The sequence below is a fragment of the Hippocampus comes genome, unplaced genomic scaffold (assembly GCF_001891065.2).
Source record: "Hippocampus comes isolate QL1 unplaced genomic scaffold, H_comes_QL1_v1.1 scaffold44, whole genome shotgun sequence".
In the NCBI taxonomy this organism is placed as follows: Eukaryota; Metazoa; Chordata; class Actinopteri; order Syngnathiformes; family Syngnathidae; genus Hippocampus; species Hippocampus comes.
In genome coordinates, this window is record NW_017805546.1 from 918,877 (window position 1) to 939,430 (window position 20,554).

The 20,554-nt window shown below is 45.5% G+C and overlaps 1 protein-coding gene across 3 annotated transcripts in view; it reads left to right on the forward strand.

The window, feature by feature from the left end:
• The window catches only part of znfx1 (zinc finger, NFX1-type containing 1), a 32,051-nt gene extending 14,884 nt beyond the window's left edge, over window positions 1-17,167 (forward strand). Inside the window, exons 1-19 of one of the 3 annotated variants that reach the window (XM_019879365.1) lie at window positions 1,450-1,589; window positions 2,289-2,370; window positions 2,672-3,585; window positions 3,675-3,903; window positions 4,041-4,390; window positions 4,917-5,096; window positions 5,227-5,333; window positions 6,405-6,643; window positions 6,739-6,870; window positions 7,143-7,291; window positions 7,712-7,855; window positions 8,343-8,448; window positions 9,038-9,270; window positions 9,575-9,714; window positions 9,925-10,057; window positions 10,925-11,092; window positions 12,750-12,860; window positions 12,950-13,045; window positions 13,405-17,167. In XM_019879365.1, the coding sequence (XP_019734924.1) occupies window positions 2,337-2,370; window positions 2,672-3,585; window positions 3,675-3,903; window positions 4,041-4,390; window positions 4,917-5,096; window positions 5,227-5,333; window positions 6,405-6,643; window positions 6,739-6,870; window positions 7,143-7,291; window positions 7,712-7,855; window positions 8,343-8,448; window positions 9,038-9,270; window positions 9,575-9,714; window positions 9,925-10,057; window positions 10,925-11,092; window positions 12,750-12,860; window positions 12,950-13,045; window positions 13,405-15,861 (5,922 nt within the window). In that variant the 5' untranslated portion in view covers window positions 1,450-1,589; window positions 2,289-2,336 and the 3' untranslated portion in view covers window positions 15,862-17,167. Of the gene's footprint in view, window positions 1-1,449; window positions 1,590-2,288; window positions 2,371-2,671; window positions 3,586-3,674; window positions 3,904-4,040; window positions 4,391-4,916; window positions 5,097-5,226; window positions 5,334-6,404; window positions 6,644-6,738; window positions 6,871-7,142; window positions 7,292-7,711; window positions 7,856-8,342; window positions 8,449-9,037; window positions 9,271-9,574; window positions 9,715-9,924; window positions 10,058-10,924; window positions 11,093-12,749; window positions 12,861-12,949; window positions 13,046-13,404 lie in introns of those variants that run through there. The other 2 variants (XM_019879364.1, XM_019879366.1) reach the window with 2 other exon arrangements.
• Window positions 17,168-20,554: the final 3,387 nt, after the last annotated feature.

Genomic DNA, 20,554 nt, shown 5'->3' on the forward strand with positions numbered 1-20,554 from the left:
CGCGGCGGCACCTCCGACGTGAACGTCGCCCCCAAAGTGGCCATCGTGAGTCGGACAGCTGAGCGGCTGGTTAACGTGAGAAACCCGTGACGTTACATGTTTGTTTTGATGGCCGGGACGACCGGCGGCAGACTGGAACGTCACAGCGAAAAGCTAGTTTCGCGCATGCGCAGTCAGGCGATTTTTTTAAGCATGGTGGGGTGGTTGTTTTTTTAAATACTTTATTTAAACATCACGATAACAAGAAGACTTGGAGAAGACAGAAAGACAGACAGTACAAACTTTGATATGCACTGAAGTAAAACGGCAAACATTACTTTTAACGTACCGTTATATACAATACAAATTTTGAGAGAGAGAGCGAGAGAGAGACTTCCGAATGCACGAAACCTGTGGCATTATGGGGGGGGGGGGCGAACGGAAATATTTTCTATTCAAACCAATACGTCCAAAAATGAAGCAAAGATTGTACAGTATATTCTTAATTTATGGTTTTATTACGGCTGCAGTGCATGATTTACGTTCGACATTTTGAACTTGTACTGTACTACCCCGTGCCATTATGGGAATACTGTATAGTACGTTTGGGGATGATTTTGTTTTGTCCTGTTATCGTCAGCTTTGGTGAGTGAGACGATAAAGAGCAACCAATACAAGAAATTCCCACCCATCTCACAACCTCTTCGACCTTCGGGAAGGAGACTGCGGTGTCTCTCTGCTCGAACCAGCGAGAAGGGTCCAGCTGCAGACCCGGAGGAGGCCGATTCAGGGAAAGGAAGGTTTCGGCAAGTCACTTTGCGCCGGATATGACGTCGGAAGGATGACGTCCGAGTCCGAAGTAAGTCGCACGTCTATCTTAAAAATGTTTAAAAGGCCCTGTAATTGTTTTTATCAAATTAGTTTGATAAAAAAAATATTAATAATCTCAACTTAATTTTTAAAGAAAGATTATTCTTCAAATAAAATAATTTAAATTCCCCATTACAATTAATGAACACTTCACTTTCGTTTTCCCGGACTTGAAAATCAAATTTGCCTAAAATGACCACAGCCACTTCCGGCGTATGTCTACCATTGCCTGAAGGTACCTCCTCCGAGTCTGCAGCTGGATACGATTGGAACCAGCAGGCTCAAGAACAGTTTAGTCCACCAGGCGGTCAGGAGACGCTGCCCTGATTTTTAGCTGTGTGTTTTCAATGGACTCCATGTTTGCACCGTGGTTGAGAGGAAAGAAATTTCATCTGTGCTGTATGTCGCACATAGAGCATATTTGACAATAAAGCTGACTTGACTTGGTGGGTGTCGTCACTATTCTGAAACACTAGTTATATTCAAATGAATTGTTATCCTCCATTTCTGGAATGACTCATGTTGAGTGTTCCTGTACTTTTCAACCAAACAGCATGTAAACGCTAGTATTGTCGCGTCACCAATACATGTTTCTGTGCGCGTGCGCGTGAGCTCATCTGATGTTCGGAAAACGAAAGTTACGAGGAAGTCGCAACTCAACTCGCCTATAAAATTGCTCACAGAGGCGACCATGCACAGTTTCGCGCCAGGGAGCTTCAGGTGAACACACGAAACCCCATGTAAGTTTTTTTGTTTGCTTGTTTGTTGTACAATTACTGGCTATTTTTGGGCAATGAGATGGAGTTTAATGACAATTCTATTCATGTTACCGATATTGTAATATGCCACTCAGTTATGAATAACAAATATTATGATAGAGTATGTATTCGAGGAGTGAATCAGAATATACGAGCGAATGACTGTGCCGTTGAATTAGTCGACGTGAAGCGATAATTTTTTTTCCCTCTCTAATCAAATGGAGGTGCATTTACGGTATGCCGTCCCCTGTTTTCCTTTCTGACGAAGAGAAACTGACGATGCTCTGCATATCTGTCGTGCAGCCCGCAGGGGGCGCGCTGGTACTCATCGAAACTGAAACTGCCGGATGGACACTAGAAAGAATCCACAGCAGTCATCCTCCCACTGTCTTTCTATTTAAGGGGATAAAGCACTTCTGTCCTTTAGTCCCGCTGGTAGTCCGTAGTGTTGCCTGATTTTGCGCGGGGCCTCCAAATTTGCAGCAGTCTGTTTTTTTGTATTTGGAAAGGTGAGCGCCCCTGCCACCACCCTGAATTTTATATGATTAGCTTAATATGCATTCATTGTTCGTTTTCAATGAATCTTGTTTTTAATGCATGTTGACATGCTTATTTAATTTGTGGTGGTGTCATGCTGAGTCAAATGCCAATGAGTCATTGTCTTCCTGTTTGTTGCTGGAATCCAGGGCACAGCAGATTTCTGAAACTGGACAATCCAAGACCTTGGAAATGTTTAGAGGACAAAAAGACCCCATGAACAAGGGTGAGATTTTTTTTTTTAATCCATCTTTGGCTCAACATATTCACTAGAGATGGGAAAATGAAGCGTTATGAAACATTTTTTTATTCCTCTAGACGGTGCCCTTGGTGTAAATTTAAAATCTAGTGCAATGGAAATGTATTACATTTCCACTGCATCTTTAAACCAAGAGTGCCATGTAAGGAAGTCAAAAATGATTGCAAAGGCTTCATGAAACTTCATTTGTTCATCACTAATTTTTACTCGCCTTTGACTTTGTTTTAAGGTTTTCTGACATGTGACATCCCCCCTTCTTAATATGCAGATATCAGACAACGTTTTGGTGGAGGAAGAGGCGCACATCGAGACGCACAGGACAGGAGCAGTATAAATTGGAGGGTTGGCTTTGGTCGACAAGAGGAGGCAGATGGGAGAGGAGAATATAATGCAGCACTTCAACGCAGTGAGGAGAAGGATGGTGGGGATATGAGGTTATGGGACGAAGTAAGGCACGGATTGAATCGGGGAGGGAACAGAGCAGCTGATGGGAGAGGACGTCGAGGGGGTGGAGAGGGGCAAGCAAATTGTCTGGGGTCCAAAGGACGAAGAGATGCCACTGGTGACAGTCAGCGTTGTTCCACAAGCACAGACGTCATGCCACAGGATCCTCGAGATGTCAGCCGGACAGGGCGTCAGACGGGGGGAGGTGGAGCAAGAGGAGTTGGCTCAGGTGAGAGTCAAAACGCAAAGAGTCAAGTTCCTCAAAGTACTGGTGAGAAAGACCATGAAGGGAGCAGGAAACGGCAAGGACAACGTACATGGAGTAAAGGAAGAAGAGATGGCTCCGGTGATACTCGTCGTGACGGAGGGAGCTCCACAAGCAGAAACGGCGCACCGCAGGGTCCCAGGCTGGGCTTTAAATCCCTCCTGGAGCTTTCCGAAAAGGAGCCGTCAGCCATCGCTTTCACCCTCTGCTCTCACCCAGCCCTGCCAGATGTGCTGCTGGAGACCAACATGCGGCAGGACCTTGTGGAACTCCTTTGCCTTGTGCTCAGCAAAGCCTTCAGATCTCGCTCAAACCGAGTCACCCTGCAGCGCCTGGCTAGCATCTTAAAAGACTCCGGCTTCTTTCGCACCACCCTCCCCCACTACCTGGCAGGCATGAAGTTAGAGCGTAAACCACAGCGCAGGGAACAATATCCGCGTCACCTGGAATACATCCTGCTGATTCTTACACATGTAAGGAGATCAAATTGCAGCTATGAGTTTCCTGGATTTCCAAACTCATTTATTCATGTCACTCCACGTTTTCTACACTTGATCTTTAGGTCCTCACCACCTTCCCCGCGAGCTCGGCCGAAGCTGTCGGCTTGCTACTGACGCTGCTCCAAGCCTCCGTGGACGGACTGAGGACGGCAGGAGTTGATGTGCCAGCTGAGGTGGTGGAGAAGGTGGCGCGACTTGAGGGTCTGCTCAAGCACCTCCAGGAGAAGTCTTGCGAAGGAACTCTCCACCCAAGGAGGGACACCTATGGTCTCCTCCAGTTGGATTTGACAGGTAACGGAAATGTCGGCCTAATTGATCTTGGTGCGATCCCGAATGTGAAGATGCGATTCGGCTGCTGCTCGGCGAAGGGGCGGATCTGCGTGGATATGACGAGGACTTAAAAGTTGCTTACTGTGCTCCAAACCAAGGTGACGAGGACGAGCAGCCACTTTTCAGGACCATGCCCATCTACCCAACTCCCGAGGAGTTTGTGGAGGACCACAGGCCTTTCCTCCGACCAAACATCACTTCGCAGCGATACACAAACACCCTCATCTACCTGGACACACACTTCAGGCTCATGAGGGAGGACTTGGTGCGGCGACTCCGTGAAGGGATCCAGCTCTTGCGTCATATGCAAATGGGGGCAAACCATCCGGAGCTGGAGAAAAAGCACTTTGACGACGTCCTTGTGTATTTTGATGTGAAAGTGGAGGCGCCCAAGTGCATGTTGACTGGTCTTGCCTATGTTGTCAAGTTTGACGTCCAACCACTTAAGGTTAGATGGAACATTTGGAACATGCGCTACTTACGCACATGATGTTTGGAATATTGGGCTTTTGTGTGACATTTCAGGATGAACCTAAAATTCCTCATAACCTTTACTGGTGAACTTCATTTGGCCTCTAAGCTTGTGAATGCACACGTCCAACTGTTCAGCATTTCAAGTTGCAACAGAAATACTGAGGGCCCTGGAAGAATCCATAGAAATTTCTTGGTCAATTGATGGTCAAAACCCTGCTGTGAATTTTTTCCATCAGCTTCCTGTTCGAAAACAGCTTTGTTGTGCAAAACGTATTCAAACAATGAAGAGTTGGATCTTTGCATTCTCAAGTTGAGAGGTCAAATTTAGTTCAGATGTCAAAGTCACGGTGCCTAAAAAAAAAAAAAAAAGACGAAAAAAAAAACCAAAGCCGAATTTCCTGAACATTTTGTGACGAGTGTACTTGTCGACATGAGGACACGCTTGAGTGAGTGAAATATCACCGTGTTTAATCACGCTCCCCTCGATTGTCCCTCTTCAGTTTGTGCGCTGGGAGAACTCCAAGAGATTGCTCTATGGTTCCTTGGTCTGCCTCTCCTGTGATCATTTTGAGAGCATACTGTACGCCACCGTGGCAGACCGAGACCCCAAGAAGCTTACCAAGGGACAGGTCACAATTATGTTCACGGATGACAGCAGATACAAGCTGGCCAGGATGGAGGTAGGCAACAACTGCTGTTGTAATACCGGCACCAACACAAACTCATTACTATGAGTTGGAATATGCCGCACAGCCCAATTTTCAGCGGTCAGCGGATGTCTGGTGAGGCTAATTGTATACAATCCTTCAGAAAGAGCAGACCTTTGTGATGGTTGAGACACCTGCCTACTTTGAGGCCTACCGGTATGTTCTGGAAGGCCTGCAAGAACAAGACGAGGATGACATGGCCTTTCAGAGGTAGGCAAAAATGCAAACGTGCCTGTTTTCTACAAAAGAATGACTTAGGTGCATTCATTTGCAGTCAGATCCCCAATCGTTTTTGGCTAAGCTCTTACAAATATTCACTCTTAGCACTGATAATTGAATATCGCTTCCTTTGATAGACTCTGGTTAGTCTGACTCACTTATTAAAGTAATCCCGTTCACCCGAGTTAGTGTTTTGTCGTTGCCCACCCCAACTGAATCAGCCAGTTGATGAACCAAATCACTCTTTTAACTTTCCTAGTTTATTTAGCAGCAGCCACTCCGAGGACTTATCTGAACCAAGTTAATTGATTCAAATCATGAACCTGGATGATTCAGGAACTGACCAGATCTATTGTTACCGAGCTTCAGATCTAGACCGTGTTTATGCCTATGAATCCTGGGATTGCTCTCAGACAAGACCTGCCATCAGGGAAAAAACATCTCATTTGATAGAGGAAAACTGTTCCTTCAACAAATCCAGACGGTCGGATGACCCTGCACTTATTAGGACTGTTGAACTTTAGAAGCTCACATTACAACAATCCACTTAACATTGTACACTTCCAATTCATCTTTTTTTGCATTCCGAGTCCAATCCGTTTGCTCTTGTGTCAACATTTATTTCTGGACATTGATGGTTCATCACGACCGTAATCTTCCATTTTCCAAAAAGTATTTATTTGTAGTTTGTTTATTCTGAATTGTAATATGAGACTTTTAAGTCAAAGGGAAAGAGTCACTCCAATGAAATTGCTTGGATTGCATCAGTGTTGGAAGTGCAGGCCACCAGGTAGCTTTCTCCTGCTGGCCTGAATATTTCAATCATTAGCAATTTATCCTTCAAATGTTTATGCCGATCAATGGTTGTAATATCCCATGAACTGCGGGGGTTGCCCAGGGCTCTGTCTTTGGGCACCTTGTCTTTTTGTCGACTTATTTCCTTGAATTTACCCTTCATTCTTGTTGTCGCCAGCTGCACTTTTCCATTCTAGCTGATTGATACAGCTGTGCCCACTCCATCAAACAACTGCGAAACGATGTCACCATGTCTCGCGCTTTCAGGTATATCGTGGAGTGTAGCACTGACATCCACCCGCCAGCATACCTTCCAAGAAGCGACATTTATGACTTGTCATCCATTGCTGCAAATGACTGCGCAAAGTCCATCAGACCCTTTCACAGCCTGGATGAAATCGCCTGGCCCAAGAAGGAGATGTTGAGCTTGGATGGGTCCCAGATGAGAGCCCTCCAACTGGCTCTCACCAAGGAGCTGGCCATCATACAAGGACCCCCCGGCACTGGTAAGATGAATCCCGTTCATCATAATTGATCAATTCATAAATGTTTTGGGCACTGCAGAGATGATCTTTTCGTTCCTGTGTATGATTTTCCTTAGGAAAAACCCACGTTGGATTAAAGATAGCACAGGCTCTTCTGAATAATCAAAATCTTTGGCGTGATCCCGAAGAAAATTCTCCAATGCTGGTCGTGTGTTACACTAACCATGCGTTGGATCAGTTCCTTGAGGGTAAGCAGTGAGGCCAGTTGAATGTGATGTTAAATCAGCGATGGTCAAACTTTGGTGCTCGATAGCCGAATGAACCAGGTCATTCATTGGGCAAAATACTCATTATTATTTATAGATTGAAGTATGCATTTGTAAATGGTTTTGCAACCAGAATGGCCCCATAATTATTTCACTTCCATATTCCATCTTATGAGTCTCGCCGTATGGTTAAGTTGGAATTCATGTGGCAACACCTTTTTTGTTCTTTTTTTTTTTTAACTTGTCCATGAAAGGGATCTTTAAGTTTATGCCCAGCGGCATTGTGCGAGTGGGGGGCCGCAGCAATAGTGAGATCCTCAAGAGTTTCAACCTCAAAGAACTGGCTGCTTCATTTTCGGTCAAACAGCGACAGCCGTCTTATCTCCGCCACGCATTCACAGAGGTGAGATTGTCAATGTGTTGAAGTTGCATTTTTTTTTTCTTTTTTTAGGCAAGAGTTCCATTCCTTCCTACATAATTTAGTCCGTGTATCATTAGCCTACGAAGTAATAAAGTCATTATAACAATTGTTAAAAAAATCCTTCTAGTGTGTAAATACAAAACAAAAACTGAAAAAGTAACCATGGTGGGACCTGAGCATGCCTTCTTGTGCGGCGTGACAACAATTTCTTTTTGCGTGTGGCTCAGAACCTTGATATCTTGTGTGGTATTACGGGCACGCTGCCAACTGACGTAGCTCACTGCTCAAGTTGAAGGCTAGTTTTTATTTATTTATTTTTTTACTATGCGTTGAAATCAAGTTGATTAAATAAGTTTGAATCTAAAAGTCTGATGTTGATTCATGCCCTTTTGTGTTGATCAGATACACTCAGAATTGCGTGATTTGGAGACTGGGATAAAAAACTCCAAGCACACACTTCATTGTTCTCTAACCGGTATCCTGCATGAGAATATCCTCGAAAACGTCATGGATGAAAAGCACTGGAAAAGACTGCAGCAACTACGTGTGAGTGTATTGTAAAAGCACATAGATTTGTGTATTGCACAATAAAATGTAAACTTAAACTGTCCCGAGGCATAAACAAACTATAGAGCCCGGGGACCCCATGACCATCAAAGAGGCCCCCGATAGTAAATAACAGTGAATATAAAAGTGATTTTATTTGTTCTTCTTGCTCGATAAATTACTTTGCACAATACCGTCGCATTGCGGCAGATGCCATTTTTGCATGAAATGCTTGGTACATCGGTTATTCGTGTTCATTTTGCTGGGACGATATGATATTCACACATATACTTTGAACTTTATTGCTGAGGAAGTTGAGGAAGTGCAGTATGTGTATGACTTATCTGTGTGTGTGTGTGTGTGTGTGTGTGTGTGTGTGTGTGTGTGTGTGTGTGTGTGTGTGTGTGTGTGTGTGTGTGTGCGCGCGCGCGCGCTTGCGCCTGCAAATGAACAAACTTGCTGGGGAAAAAAATGAATGTTAATGCAGAACCTTGGGATATGGAACAGCAAGTCCAGTTTAATAGTGGAGTGGTTAGGTTTGGGTCCCGAATGCATCCTGGAGATGGAAACTGAGGACGCAAACACGGATGAAGGTGAGTGGTTTTCACTTCACTCCAGCAATGACAGAGCATCTTGTCGGTGATGAGCAACTGATAGTCCACTGGAGAGAGCAGAAAGAAATACTTGGAAGTGGATTTCCTCAAATCTGAATCAGGCCTGGATCATACCAACAAAGTAGATCAAAAGTATATATTTATCAGATCTCTGCCACTCTAAGTGAAATGGACAAAATGTTATTTTTAAAATCATTATTTATGGCCCAGGAGTGATACAATGTGTCTTTACTTTAAGTGTGATACATTTTGTCAACTAAGAAGATGCAATTCACTGCATTTACAATACAATCCTAAACGACTCAATTTAATGAGAACACAATTCCCTCAATAATGATACAGTTCATTCCAATTACAATATGAAAGGATGCAATATGTTTTACTCCGAATATGATACAAACCAATAAAACGAACTTGATGTTTACAGTCTTGTATTGTGATTTTAAAGTATCTCATATTAGATGCCATCGCGTCCAAGGACGTTCTGCCTTTACCTTGATTTTTAACATCCCTGATGAGCTCAAATTCACATTTTGGCATTAAGACAAATCCATCTGTAATGTCGCAGACGAGGTTGGAACAGAGTTGGAGCAGGAGGACGTCATTGAAGTCGCAGAGGAGGCCGATCTGATCCAGGCCGAACGCATAATTGAGGACAACATCGACACTGAATGTGATAGCAACGACGAGAGAGAATGTCTCAGGGAGGCAATGGGCTTCAGGAGAATACAGAAATCTATACTGGCGATGAGCATGGATCAGGACCCAATAAAACCTGAGGAGACTGAGGAAGAATGGATGGTAAGCTCTCTTTTCCAATCATTTTAAAGTAGTGATGAGAATATGAAGCTTCATATTTGCTTCGTGAACCAGTTGTATTTTTTGACTGCTGTAGATGGCACTGTTGTTTAAAGGAAAGGGGTTTAAGAAACGCCGAGTCATTGTGCTTTCAGCCCAATGTTTAACAGTGAGGCAGCTCAATAAACACAAGTGGTTCATGAAGCATTTTGGAGCTCCATTTTCCCATCACTACTTCAAAGCCCGTGATGACCAACAAACAAAAGGTTTCAGTTTGTGTGTCTCACCTTCACCCTTTTTTTTCCAGTTTCAACGGGAACAGAAGAAGAAGATGAAGCGCAAAGTCGTGAAAGAGCTGGCCAAGAAAACTGCTATGAGCGAAGCAGAGGAAAAAAGAATCCTGGATGTTTGGGCCCTCAGCATGGCAGACCGATGGAGACTCTATCGGTTAGTTTTCCTTCCTGTGCTCACTTGCCGCGGTGGTTGTCTGTGTAGAACTGCACTGATAGTTGCTTCTGATCATTTATAAATGGCTGCATATTTATGTGTCCGACATCCGCCCACCTCACCCAAGATGACGGTTTCCAGTCAGGTATATGTTGTGCATGACGATGTGGGTGGTGCTTGTTCACAAATAGACTTTCTGTGCGCCTGCAGTTTGTGGATGGTACGCTACAGAGCTGACATCCGTAACAAAGCGCGAATCTCCGAAGAGGAATACCAGCGGGCAGCGGACCGATACGCTGAAATCAAACGCGATGAGACTCTCTCTATTCTCAAGAGGGCCAAGGTACACATGAGAAAGTTAGCAATTGTTGTCTCTCACACGTAGCATGAAGCAGGTTACTTCCCAACATGTAATGTGCAATAACTAAGAATGTTACGTCACTTCTGAGTCACTTACACAACTGCAAAATTGTAATAGTAAACACTCCTTTCTTTATTCAAACTTTTTTATGAAGAAAATAAAAAAGTTTCCATCAAGTGCATCCACGTATTAAGCACCATACAGTTTGATTTAACTTTTAAGTAGAATAAATCAGCATTTAACCTTGGAATTTTTAATCTTATCTTTTTCAACTGTTGTTTGTGGGCTACATTTTGATTGAATCTCGAACTACCGTTGTTTACCACTTCACTTTAACATTGGTGTTAATGTTAGAGCCGTACATAATGTGGCTTATGGTGACAACTTCAACCTCATTTTTGGTTGAGCATTTGGTGCTACTACGCGACTTTGAAACAGTAATTCCTGCGTTCGTCACATCCCGGCTGGGTTACTGTAATACACTTGATTTTGGAGTCAGCCAATCCTCCATCAAGCGTCTCCAGTTGGTCCAAAATGCTGCTGCTCGCCTCTTGACTGCTACTCGTAAGAGGGAGCACATCACTCCTAAGTGTGAGAGAGAGAAAAACAAAATGGAAAAAAAAAGAAACTTTTCACAAGCACATTGGTGTTTATTGATTCTGTGACAGTCGTAAAAATCACGAAATGCAATTATGCTCACGATAATGAAAAAAATCTTTTGTAGACGTTCGTCAGAGTCCGGGATTTCACCTGAAATGGCTTCTTCCATTTTGCCTATGTCTGAAAAGCAAGTGACCATTGACAACTTTGAGCCAATCAATTCAAATTGTTCCTGACTGCTGCCCTCAGGTCATCGGTATGACAACAACAGGTGCGGCCAAGTACCGCAAGGTCCTTCAGGAGGTTCGCCCGCGGTTGGTGATTGTCGAAGAGGCGGCGGAGGTTCTCGAGGCCCACATCATCACCGCACTCAGTCAAGCATGTCAGCACCTCATTCTCATTGGAGACCACCAGCAGGTAAGAGGCCTCACAGCGAATCGATTCAGTGAACCTCTGCCTATTCGCCAATTTAATTTTTTTTTTTTGCATTCTATTCTGTTACAATGCTCGAAGATGCCACAAGAGTGCGCCAAAGCCTTGCAAATGTTAATTGGGGTCGATGAAGCAGTATGATGATGCAGCATGATGAAGTGCTGCGCATCTCACCTGAGAGACTCATTTATATCTCAGAGGGGACTTAAGTTTAGCCTGGGTTGTTAGTAAGTTACGAAGAGTCTTCTACATGTGGTCAGACACGCATCTGGTACATTGAAATGAAATCTGTCAGCCATTTATTTTAAAGAGTATTGTAAAATAAGTTTGAATCGTCATTTGTCATATATTTATATCCTAAGCGATTAATAAAGGCAACCATAAGAAATTGCTGGGGTGTCAATTTCTGGCATTTTTGCAATTCAATGCAGGGCTTGGTTCTGATCATTTATTTATTAAATAATTTGGACCTGCAGCCCAGTGGTCCAGTGGTTAGCGTGTTGACCTCACAGTGCAGAGGTACCGGGATCAATTCCAGCTCTGGCCTCCCTGTGCGGAGTTTCCATGTTCTCCCTGGGCCTGCGTGGGTTTTCTCCGGGTACTCCAGTTTCCTCCCACATTCCAAAAACATGCATGGCAGGCTGATTGAACACTCTAAATTGTCCCTAGGTGTGAGCGTGAGCGCGGATGGTTGTTCGTCTCTGTGTGCCCTGTGATTGGCTGGCAACCGGTTCAGGGTGTCCCCCGCCTACTGCCCGAACAAAGGCTGGTATAGGCTCCAGCACCCCCCGCGACCCTTGTGAGGATAAACGGATCGAAAAATGGATGGATGGATGGATAATTGGGACACTAATTTGGGAACAGATGTTAAAAGTGGGGAAAAACATGGTCAAGTCTGCCATGACATGGTTTATTATAAATCAGCCTCAAATAGTTGGGCTTGATGATTTTAAATAAATACACTATTCGGTTAAAAACAGGTTTGGCATGGTCTTTAAAAAAAAAAAAAAAGGACTTTTTTTAATGCATGAAAAAGGATTTTCATGCATTAAAATCACTGTCCATTCTTTCTTGTTTTCATGTCAATCCAACATTTTCTTTTCAGTTTAGGCATTTTTTCCCCCCCAAGTCAGAGTGCGCAGTACTGTAATCGGCTGAGGCAGTAATTGAGTGCAGAAACCAGAAGATGGCAATGTTGATTCAATTTCAAGTAGTGAGGTAGAAAAGCCCCACAGTTAATGAATCACTGAAAAGCTTATGCCCCCCCCCAAAAAAAAGAGAGAGAAAGAGAGAGGGAAAAGTCAATGAACTGACTGAAATTTTGCCCATGAAACGCTTGTTCCTCATGGAAGCAATCTACAACCTGTAAATCCAGTCATCTCTTCTGCATCAGGTGACCTGGAGCCTTGAAAAGCATATTTTGGTGGGAGAAGAGGGGCACACCCATGACTCGGTTGCCTGTCAATCACAAAATTTACAGGCTTATATATGCCATGCGTGTTTTTGGAACGTTAGAGGCCCAACTCAAGATTTGAAGGCAGAAACTCAGAACTCTTGAGGCACCCATGCTCAGAACAAGGTCACCGTGCTGCCCCGAGAATGTCCTCCAAAAATACTGAACATGTTATCGATATTTCCACAGCTACGCCCCAGTTCCACAGAATTTGATCTGGAGAAGAACTACGAAATGGGGGTGTCCATGTTCGAGAGGCTGGTCAATATGGGACTTCCCTTTGTCAGACTTCAGCAACAGGTTGGAACTTATTTTTCCGGGAGTGCTCTGCAGTGTAACCTGACTGTATTTCAAACGAAAGCTCATTTGTCCCCTGCTGATTTTTTTAGCATCGCATGAGGCCAGAAATCGCCCGCCTTCTGACGCCACACATTTACAAAGAGCTGGAAAACCATCCCTCTGTGTTGAACTTTGACAACATTAAGGTTTGTGTTGGATCGCCTTATCCACAGTCGCAGGATAGTCCGCAGTGCTTTTCGCACTCTCCCTCCCTCTTAGCCAATGGGATGGCAGGAAGATGCTTGGTAATGGCCAATGGCAAAATAGCTATCATGTTGCGTTCAGGAAACTCGGAGCTGCGAATAGCGGCCCATGCTGTCTTTTTACCTTTGGTATCTTGAAATGTCTGTCCTAACAAGAGGAAATATTTCCCGTTGAGGAATTTCATAACTTGAATATTTCGTCCGAAGAGACGTTCGTAAGTAGAGGTACCACTGTATTCTTAAAAGTGATGCTCTTTTGGTGAGCACCAAATAACTATTTGCATTGACAATCTCTGTTACAGGGTCTGAAAACCAACGTGTTCTTCGTGGCGCACAACCAACTTGAAAAACAGTTCAAGGAGGGCAAAAGCCATCAAAACCAACACGAGGCCATGTTTGTCGTTGCTCTGTGTCGTTATCTTCTCCTTCAGGAGTACACACCAAATCAGATTACCATCCTGACAACCTACACGGCCCAGCTCCAATGCCTGCGCCGGCTCATGCCGGCCAGCCAATTTTCAGGCGTCAAAGTCTGTGTTGTGGACAAATACCAAGGAGAGGAGAATGACATTGTCCTGTTGTCTTTAGTGCGCAGCAACAGGGAGTTGAAAGTCGGCTTTTTGAATATTTCCAATCGCGTTTGCGTGGCCTTGTCTCGAGCCAAGAAAGGTCTCTACTGCATTGGCAACAGTGAGATGCTGGGCCAGGTAAAGCTGTGGAGCAACATCTTCAGCACCTTGAGAGAGGGGGGTCAGATCGGGGGGGCCTTGACTTTGTGCTGTCAGAATCACCCGGAACGGCAGATCCAAGCCGCTTGCGCCGACGATTTCCTGCAGGCCCCCGAGGGAGGCTGCACCCAACCCTGTGAGTACCGTTTGGACTGCGGCCACGTGTGCGCGAGTGTCTGCCACCCCTACGACCAGGAGCACAAAAAGTACAAGTGCGTCAAAGACTGTATGAGAATTCTATGCCAATTGGGACACAAGTGCCCGCTTGTCTGCCATGCAGAATGTCCCGAAGAATGTCCGGTCAGTGTTGAAAAGATCATCCCCAAGTGTCAGCACACACAGATGGTTCCCTGTCACCAGGACCCAAACACCTTCACGTGCAAGATGCCTTGCCAGAGGACACTGCAGTGTGGCCATCGCTGCGCCACGTGGTGCGGGCTGCCATGCGGCAGCGGCAAGTGCGCGGTCAACGTCACGTTCCGACTGCGATGCGGCCACAGCCAGCTGGCCCCTTGCTTCTACCAAACATGTGAAGATGAGCCAACGTGCGCGACCCCATGTGAGCAGCAGCTGAAATGCGGACACGCCTGTCGCGGAACGTGCGGCCAGTGTTTCAACGGACGCTTCCACGCCCCCTGTTTTCATCAGTGCGACCGTCTTCTCATATGTTCCCATAAGTGCGCCGTTCCCTGCACCCGCGACTGCCCGCCCTGTCAGAAACCCTGTGAGAACCGCTGCGTCCACAGCAAGTGCATGAAGACCTGCGGCGAGCCCTGCGTCCCTTGCCGCGAGCCTTGCGCTTCCGAGTGCCCTCACCAAAGCTGCAGCAAGTTGTGCCATGAGCCGTGCGATCGGCCGCCGTGTACCCAGCCCTGTGCCCGGACCCTGACTTGCGGCCACCCTTGCATCGGCCTGTGTGGGGACACGTGTCCGAGCAAATGTCGCGTCTGTCACGAAGACGAAGTCACGGAAATTTTCTTTGGCATGGAGGATGACCCCGATGCTCGTTTCATCCAGCTGGAAGACTGCGGCCACCTCATCGAACTCGCGTCCATGGACACGTACATGGCGATGGATGACGAGCAGCAGGCGAACGGAGAAGGGCGGGTGGCCATCAAGCTGAAGGAATGTCCCAAGTGTCGAACTCCGATCCGCAAGAACCTACGTTATGGATCTCACATCAACAGAAGTCTGGCAGCGATAGAGATGGTGAAGGAAAAGATAAGTGGCAATCAAGTTGACATGAAAAATCACAGTGCGGAGCTCAGCATTCTGGTAGAGAGACTTTTTATCGAAGGTGTGCTCGGCGAAGAGCAACACATGCACATGAAACGAATCCTGACAAGCACACACATCACGGCGAATGATATCTGGGTCCTGGAAAACAAGCTGAACTTCCTGACAAGAATTCAGAAACTCCTGGCGGCCGTAAAAGCCGAGACATCCGTCGAAATCAACAGATTCAGGATGACGATAGACACCTTCCAATTGTGGGTCGATCACTTTCACCAGAAATTCACTGAGCAGCAGCTCTTTGATTTGCAAAGGGAATTGCAGAGGCTCACGCTCTGGGCGGAATTCATCGCCCTTTTGAGCCAAGCGGTGAAACTCGGGAAGAGTCACCAAATTGATGTTGAGACCCAGAAAATTGTGGAGGAGGCGTTGGGAAAGTGCGGCCAATTCACCGAGCAAGACGAACAAAGAGGGAACGAGGCCTTGAAGGTGATGAAGCAAAAGGTGCCCGTTACCGGTTTGGGGATCAGCGACGACGAGCGCAAGATGATCGTTTCGGCCATGAACGTACGCTCTGGACACTGGTATCAGTGCCCCAACGGCCACGTCTACGTTATCACTGAGTGCGGTGGGGCTATGGAGGCTCGACGCTGCACCGATTGCGACGCTACCATCGGCGGCGACAGCCACAGACTGGCCAGCGGCAACACGGTCGCCACAGTGATGGACGGAGCGCAACACCCTGCTTGGTCCGAAGCCAACAACCTCCTTAACTTCGGAAATCTGAACCTAGACTAAGCCTCCTCCTCGTCAAAATGACAGAGTCTGTCACAATGCCAGGTTTTTGTTGAAACGGCCACTTTAGCCTGAATACATGATACCAAGAATTTGAAAAATACGATGATAGGTTCGGAAAGGGACTGAGCCAATCGCAGAGGGCCCACATTGACGAACAACCATTCGCGCTCATCACCATCACAATTTAGAGTAAACAATTAACCCTACGGTGCATGTTTTTGGAATGTCGGAGGACAATGGAGTACCCGGGGAAAACACAGGAAAGCCGGAGCCGGAATCGAACCCTGCACATCTGCACTGTGAGGCAGACGTGCCAACCAGTCAACCACCGTCTTGTACGGGGACGTTTTTACCCCCTGTGTTCGCCTCACAGAGGTGCAGGGTTCCATTCCGGCTGCGTCTTTCGTATGGAGTTTGCGTGTTCTCCCCGTGCCTGCGCGGGTTTTCTTCGGGTATTCCGGTTTCCTAACACGTTACAAAAACATGCACGGTAGGCGAATGGAAAACTAAATTGTCCGAGGTGTGACTGTGAGTGTGAATGTTTGTTTTGGTGTGCCCCGTGATTGGCTGGCAACCAGTTGAGTGTGTACCCCCCTAGCTCGGATCTGCTCCAGCATACCCCATGACCCTTGTGAGGATAAGCGGCTGAGATAAAGGATGGAATTTGTTTGGGAGGATTTCAGAGGCCTTTGAAGTGCTTATTCCATGCTTGTTTGGTGTTTTTTTTTTTTTTGAAAATTCCACTTTTGTTTCAAATTACCACTTTCCTACAAGCGATCTCATTGTCACTTAGTGATGTTTTATGTCGATATGATTATGTTTTAAATGGATTTATATATCGCAATTAAGTCTTTATTGCCACAACCTATTGTGCAGCAAGCCGTGTCGCGCTCATCAGCTATTAACTTGCAATCCTGCCAATGGTGATGCAGACCTTTTTCCGTATCATCTTGAGAGGTTTACCACCCTGCTTTCTGCCATCTGTCAAGCCGTCTGTTAATGAGTTGGTGGCTAACGCGAGCAACTCCTCCTGCTAACATGACGCCATGCAAGAAGCAGCATCCTAGGGCATGACAGAAGAAAAAGGAAAAAAAAAAAAAAAAGCTTTTTTCAGCAAATACCGGTAATTTTAGTTTTGTATTTACTTGTGTGTGACTAAATTGGCTCACTTTGAATGTTGTACTGTTGTCTCCACTTAACCCCCACTGTTGTGATTGTTTCTTGGCTACACCAGAAATGTTCATGGGTCAATATGACCCGCTGCATGTTCACCATAAAGCAAATAAAAAGAAACCAAAAATGTCAATGAGTACCGGTAATTCTTTGGTGAATGTTGGAAAATCCCAGATTAAATCCCCCCCCCCCCCCCCCAAACACACACAAAAGGAGCATCCCCAAAAGGCTCAGTTGTTCACATGAAGTACACAATCCGCAACTTCATCAGAAGATCCTGAGAAATCTGACCTTTGACATCCTTGACATCGACAAATAAAAGTTAAGAATATAGCATGCAATGCCAAAGCTGGACACATGGCCAGTTTCTTTGTGCCTGAGCTTTTCTTAGAAGAGCACTGACATAAAGTGGAAAAGTGTCTTGTGGTCTGATGAGTCCGCATTTCAAGTGATTTTTGGAACTCATGGACATTGTGTACATAAAAAAAAAAAAAAAGGACCATCCAGATTTCTGTATGCTCTACACTGATGATAGTCGAGGTAGCGCGGCTGCATTTACATGATGTTGCTAATAAATGGCATACGATATAGCAAAGCCAAATAAACAGCGCTGAAATAACTGCGCCCCCTCACTGAGTTGCATTTTTCCTTTTTTTCCACTTTACCTCATGATGGATGTGCCCCTGTCATAAAAAGCAGCCTGAATGCAAAAATGGTGGTATTTGCAGAAGGAGTGGTGGGAGCGGTGCAATTTGCTGTCACAGGACAAGTATTCAAATTGAGCAAACGTTAAAGGGGGTGTCACTCTCTTCAGTCTTTATAGGTTTTAAGCGGTGGCCTGAGAGCGCGGAGGGAGCATCCGTGGAAAAATGGCAATATCCTTCGAGGTGGACGCTCCCGTCGATCATGTCGGATGGCCTTAATGTGTATTGTTGCTGGAGCTGCAGCTAGCTACGTTGTGCCACACACACACACACACACACACACACACACACACACACACACACACACACACGATATTTCACAGGTTGACATGGATGTTTTTCAGTTTCTGCACATCTCCCATTCCCACCCATGTCATCATATTTTGCGCGCTTGACTCTCAGCGCATTTGAATAAATGTGTGCAAAATGTTCTTTTGCTCCCATGAACACCTGCAACTAGATTAGCGACTGACATTAAGTTGTTTTGCTCGTGCGGGCCGCCAAGCGCTGCTCCGGCGTCATAACTCTGGATTTACCAGCCCACCCTCTGCGCCCGCCTCGCATTTTTTTTTTTTTTTAATACGACACCATATGCGTCTTTATGCGTAATAGGCAACCAGCTTTGGCTCAGAGTGAAATGCGGCCAGCAAAGAGGGAAAGAACACTCCAGGCTAATCTATTTTGCTCTCCCCGTGGCTGGATGCTTTGACAAAGGTGGTTTATTCCCATGACCAATCCATGTATGATTATTATAAAAATGTGTTACGGCATCCCTCCATCAAAGACCAAATGGGCTGTGGCAGTCGCTAAAAACAAACATTCCGCCGTGCCAAACAGCCGAATGTGTGCAAGTACGGACCAATGAAACCCTCTGTCCGGGCCTGTGTCGGCCATTTGTTTTGTTGTGTTGTTTTATTTGGGCGCCGCAGAAGTCATCAATCCCTTGGCCATGGTGAGGCGACGCCAGTTTGAGCTGAGAGTTTCAGCAGCCTTAATTAAAATGACTGGCATACTATATCAGGACGGATGATATCCGATGGCGAGATAATTGCCCTTCATTTGATAATTCATGTAATCTTTATTTAGCCGCATCTTATCCATTGTGTAATGATGTGTTCTCATGGGAATCATCCACCATTTTATTATGATGTTATTTGGGTGCTATTCAAAACAAAGGGGGTTTGTTATAGAATGTTATGGAAACAATATGAGCTCCCAAATGGTTCTTTGAGCCAGAGCTTTGCATGGATGTGTATCAACATTTTAATCGGTTCTCTCTTGGACCCCCCTTGTGTCACCGTGCTAGCGAAATTGTGAAAACTACCGAACGAACTAAACCGTGCTTTACACTCACTGATAATCGGTGCAATTTTGAGCCTGATTCCTCCACTCCTGCTCCAAGGCAGCAAAAGCTCAATTCTTTAATGTCTCTAAAAAAAAAAAAAAAAAAAAAAAAAGATCCTGAGTGATTATCCTGTTGTGAGGGGTGTGTTAAGAGGAGTTTTCCCCCTCTGATCTGCTCAGAAATCTGTCTGCCCTGACAATCGTAAACCATTTCAACATGTGCAGTTGTAAATCCTTGCTGCTGAACGTTCGGCGGGAGGTCGTTCCAAAGAGAGGGACTGGCAACGGAAAAGGGTCGATCAGCTCTGAGCCTCCGCTTAGTTCTCGGTTACAGCTAAAATAGTGTCTGGTCCGTAGACTTGAGGCACCAGGCAGGCGCGTCGGGGCGGAGGAGCTCAGAGAGGTAAGGTGGGCCGAGGCCATTTCAACATTGAAAACAAAATGATCTTAAAAAGAGCTCTAAAATGTATCGGGAGCCAGTGAAGGGATGCCAGAGTAGCAGTTAAGAGGCGAGGGGTGGCATTCTGGACCAACTGGACACAGTTCATGGAGGATTGGCTGACTCTAAAATTAAGTGCATTCAAGATGAGATGTGACAAAGGGGCAGCAGGCATGGTTGTTGCAAGTGCGGTGCTCTTTTGGTCATCTGGAGTTCAGTGTTCCCCTTTGTGATTCGTAAATTCAACTATTTGATTTGTTTTTGTTTTTTTTTCTTTTTTTTGTAACCTATCTTTCATTATTTGCTAAAAAGCTCACCCATTCACTGTTTTGCTGTGCCCTAAAACACCACAAGATGGTGCCAAATCCCTGTCTATTATGAACCTAAAACTAACATGCATGACCATGAAATACTACTTTTTCTAGATCAACTTCATTAGTGACAATGCAGTTGAGGATCGTGTATTTGCAACCGAGCTGTAGCTCTGGTTACAAACACAGTTAACTCGAGTTTCCTTCCTTCTTTAGGAAGATGCCCATCACTGGAATGGGGCTTCAGATCAGAAGTTCATTCAATGTGCGTGTTTCCTGCTTTTACCATCTGCTTGCCCAAGGCTAAGTGCATTAGTCCATCCCTGGGCAGCACGGCTTTAGGTAAAACGAGGGGCGGGTGCGTTGCCGAGAGCGACGGAGGACCTGCTGACTGTGCGCACATGAGTAGAGTTGTGATACGGGCACAACAGAGTATTGCATTTGTATTCGAAATTCTGGTGGGCACGATCGATCTATCTATCTGTAAGTTGAGGGGTTCGTAGGTTTTGAATGGATGGCTCTACGTTAGGAATGGGCCAAAAAAAAAAAAAAGGAGAGATGGACTTCGTTTGAACGCAACTTTCATTTATTTTTTTAACGTCTGCTCCGCAACTCCCGAAGGAACACAACACACCTTTTTCCGGCTACTCAAAACACTTCCTGCTTTCCTTCAGCCAATCAGACGCTATCTACATAAACATGTTCAAGCAATTATTAAACGG